The 4416-nt window shown below is 42.8% G+C and overlaps 1 protein-coding gene across 1 annotated transcript; it reads left to right on the top strand.

Annotated features, from left to right (window-relative positions):
• The first annotated feature begins 101 nt into the window (after positions 1 to 101).
• LOC110036002 (pentatricopeptide repeat-containing protein At2g17670-like) lies at positions 102 to 1274 on the top strand. Its single transcript, XM_020740345.1, has 2 exons — positions 102 to 712; positions 806 to 1274. Exons 1-2 carry the CDS (start codon positions 231 to 233, stop codon positions 1140 to 1142), a joined length of 819 nt encoding a protein of 272 aa, XP_020596004.1. The 5' UTR covers positions 102 to 230; the 3' UTR covers positions 1143 to 1274.
• Positions 1275 to 4416: the final 3142 nt, after the last annotated feature.

Below are 4416 nucleotides of genomic sequence, written 5' to 3'. Positions count from 1 at the left end.
TCCTCGATTCCATCGCCGACTCCCCCTCCTCCGCCGACCCCCACACTCTTCTCCAATCCTTCTGCAACACCGGCGCCTCCCCCACCGACTCTCTTGCCTTCGTCCGTCTCCTCTCACTCCGCTTCCCTTCCTTCTCCCCCACCCGTTCAACCTATCACATCCTCCTCGTCCACTCCTGCCTCCAGCCCACCATCGGCGACATCTCCCCCATTCTCACTTTCCTCGACCTCATGTCCTCCTCCGGTTTCCCCCCGGACTCATCCTCCGCCGATCTCGCCATTCGCGCACTCTGCTCCGCTTCCCGCGAGGACGACGCCGCTAATCTCCTCCTCCGCAATTCCTCCCTCCATCCCGATCCCTTCACTTACAACTTCCTCGTCGGCCGCCTCGCTAAAACCCTCTCCCTCTCCGTTGTCTACTCGTTCATCGAAGACCTCCGCAATTCCGCCAATATTCTCCCTGATCGCATCACCTACACTATCCTCATCGATTCAGTCTGCCGTAGCCGCAACCTCCGGGAAGCCACGCGCCTGCTCAGCGTTCTGAAGCATTCCGGCATCAAGCCGGATTCCTATCTTTACAACAACATCATGAAAGCTTACTGCATGTTGGACCAGTGCGGGGAGGTGATGGACGTCTACAACAAAATGAAGGATGAAGGAATCGAGCCGGATCTCGTCACATATAACACGTTAATCTATGGATTATCTAAGTACGGCATGATTGAACAGGCTAAGAAATTCTTGAATGTGATGGCAAGCACAGGTTTTTTTCCTGATATTGCTACTTATACTTCTCTTATCAGCGGAATGTGTAGGAAAGGAGACACTTTGGGGGCTTTAAAATTGCTTGGGGAGATGGAGGAGAGGGGTTGCAGCCCTAATGAGTTTACCTACAATGCTCTGCTTATGGGGCTCTGCAAGGCTGGGAGCCTAGATAAGGGTGTTCTGTTGTACAAAACAATGACTGATGGGGGAATGAAGCTGGAGAGTCCCACTTATGCGACTTTTTTGAGGTCTCTGTGTAGGGGGAATAAGATTGCAGCAGCCTATGAGGTGTTTGATTATGCGAGGGAGAGCAAGAGTTTGAGTGATGAAGCTGCTTATTCAGCATTGGAAAGTTCACTAAAGAGAATAAAGTAGTTTCAGGCATGGCAAAGGTAAGTTACGGTTTTGAAACGTTGGTTGGTTTAAAAAATTGAATTTTTAGGGGCACTTATATGCACAACTCACAACTCTTATGCATTTACATATTTCACACCTAAACTTTCATATTTAGGCACATAGTACTCAACTCTTTAATATCACATAAAAAATAGCGCTATTAATACTTTTTAAAAGTGAAATACATCTTTTGATGCTGAGGTTTAAATCTTCAAAGTGCTATGTATGTAAACATGAAAGTTTAGGTGTGAGATATGTAAATGCATAAGAATTGTGTTCTAGGTATGTAGATTTCCCTTTTTATACTGAATGGCGATGGTTTCTCATAATATTTTGATTTTGTTAGACATAGCACCACCACTAGTGGTCCATAACGCCAACAAATCAAAACACAACCGAATTGCAGCAGGTGATAATATAGCAACAACTCTAGAAGATTCCACATGGCCTATATATACTCTCTGTACTATACTATATAAACAGTAGATAAAAATTAATGAAATGTTACTTTTCCCTCTAGTTTTCATCCCTGCCAAAGGAACTCTTTCCTTGTCTTTATGGTATAAGAGATGTGGGAATGATGAGCCAAGGACTTAACGGATCGGGATGCACATTCCTCTTCTCTTAGGTAAGCTTCGATACCATAAGGACAGGGAAGGAGTTTAGTGTCCCCCACAGTTCCTATGTGTATAAATGGTTTTCCTGGATTTCTTGATGGAAACAATCAGTCTACCTTGTACTTCAACTGGAATAATCCTGAGAGAATCGAAAACCCCCAATTCCAAGTGAATCTCAGTGATCAAAACCTAGCGACCATTCTATAATCCATGATCTCGCCCACAGTTCTTCCTCACATCATTAATTTCCATACTACTATAGAGATTAGGGCAACCCTAGAGCACACATTACAACCTAAGAACAGAACCATGGTGATTCAACTAAAAAACGAACTGCACCATATATCCATGAAGGATCAAACTATGGCACAATACTTGACGAAAACCTGAACTTTGGTAGATTACATCACTGCTGCCAGATTCAACCTGGATCAAGAAGATGTCATCTTGTATATTCTCAATGGCCTTCCAACCTATAACTTTGGATGAACTCTACTCATTTCTTTGTAGCGAGGAGATCAATATCAGCAACGAAAATGCAAAGAAACTCCCTACCACCGAAACTCCCATGACGCTTAATGCATCCTGAGGACACAACTCACACTTCACTAGTGGAAGCGACATAAATTAACCAACAAATCAAACGGAAGGCTACTCCAATGGATTGCGAGGAGACATCAACTCAATCCAACATAATATGCCAAATATGTCAACTGGTCATTCTGCATCAATCAGTTGGCATAGCACTAATATTGAATATGCACCCACAATTCCAGCTCAAGCCCTCAATGCTACGTTCAAGGAATGGATTCTAGACTCCAGTGCAACCACCCGCTTCATATCCGACCTTAGTCAACTCCACTGAAGAAGTCATGCTAGATAGCGGACAAGCAGTTCCAATTCAACACAAAGGTGATGTTCTCTTTCCCAATCCAAATTGTAAGCTCTAACTCTCTCAAATTCATCACACTCCTCTAATCTCTCATAACCTCTTATCTTTTCACAAACTAACCAAAGGCAATCTGCTTATGTGTCATTTGATCCTTCTGGCTTTATCATTTCTTATACTCAAACTCAACAGATACTTCTTAAGGATTCTAGTTCCAGAGGACTCTACTCCACTCTCGCACCTACTCATGTACCACATGCATTTACTATATTTCTGTCCAAAATACAACAAGCTGAATTGTGGCATCCACATTCAGACATTTTGGCCACCATATCCAAACACCAATCTGTCCTTATCCCATCCAGTTCAACTTCATGCAACACAGGCAACCTTAGCAGGAGCCACATGCAGCCCTTTGCGTATCTAACATAGGACAAAAATATAAAATACTAGAACTTATTCATAGCGATGTATGAGATCCTTCCCCAATTATCTCTTATCAAGGCTATAGATATTACATTGCGTTTAATAATGATTTCTCGAAATTTTGTTGGGTTTTTTCCTATGTGTACAAACTTTAAGACCACAAACATCACTACAAATTTGATTAAATCACTCCAACACCAATTCAACACTAAAATTAAAATTCTTCGATCTAACCTTAAATACATTCCTCAATGACCTTGGCATACTACACCATTATTCATGTCCCCACACCCCCGAGCAAAATGAAGTCGTTGAAAGGAAGCATCGACACATCATTGAGATTACTCAGGCTATACTACATCAAGCACTCCTCCCTACAAGTTTTGGACTGATAGTCTCCTCACTGCAGTACTCCTTGTTAACCCACAATAACCACTAATCACATATCGCCCTATGAACACCTCCACCAATTCGTCCCGTCCTACACCCATCTTTGCGTTTTTGGCTGCGCATGCTGCCCATGGAGAAAGCCCCAAACATCTCACATATTTGAATTGAGATCAGAATTGAGATCGGTACAATGCATTTTCCTAGGCTACTCACTTCAACATAAGGGTTATAGATGCTTACACCCACTACCAAAAAAATCGTGTCCCGCCATGTGGTCTTTGATGAACATATATTTCCACTCAGCATCTAATGCCCCTCCGGTCACTCAACAACCCATCACTTTTCTGATTACACTATTCCTCTTAACACGTACCACCTATTTATCCCCTACGGTCCAACCTCCTCCTACTCTTCCAACACTCTCCTCTACATCTCCAAGTCAAACTACTACCACACCTTCTCCAAAAGCTACATGAACCGCCCAATCGATTCTACTTAATTCCAATCCACCTCCACATTCCATGATAAACTGCTTTAGAATGGGTACCCTCAAACCGATCCACCAACTCAACCACTTCCCGATCCTACTTCCTACACTCATGCCTCGAAGCATTCTCATTGGCAAAATGCTAAGGTCAACTCCAAAGGCATGGTTATGAGGTACAAGGCAAGACTAGTGGCTAAGGTTACCAACAAGAGTTCGCATAAAGTAACACGAAACATTTTAGCTCTGTGCCTAAACTTCCTACAATCTGCATACTACTTATAGTTGCTCTCAACCATAACTGTACCATACTTCAATTCGACATTTCAAATGTGTTGCTCCGCGGCGCACTCAATGAAGCAGTATACATGAAACAACTATCGTAGTTCCACGATCCACAATTTCTCAAACATGTATGTCTACTTAAGAAATTCATATATGGGCTAA

The sequence above is a fragment of the Phalaenopsis equestris genome, unplaced genomic scaffold, assembly GCF_001263595.1.
Source record: "Phalaenopsis equestris unplaced genomic scaffold, ASM126359v1 Scaffold201407, whole genome shotgun sequence".
Classification (NCBI taxonomy): domain Eukaryota; kingdom Viridiplantae; phylum Streptophyta; class Magnoliopsida; order Asparagales; family Orchidaceae; genus Phalaenopsis; species Phalaenopsis equestris.
This window is presented reverse-complemented; position numbering and strand designations above follow the sequence as displayed.

Bases quoted from the DNA above. Each gene is read 5' to 3' on its own strand.
- LOC110036002 (XM_020740345.1), top strand. From the start codon at position 231: ATGTCCTCCTCCGGTTTCCCCCCGGACTCATCCTCCGCCGATCTCGCC. The intron at 713-805 runs GTACGGCATGAT...TTCTCTTATCAG, and splicing joins TTAATCTATGGATTATCTAA to CGGAATGTGTAGGAAAGGAG.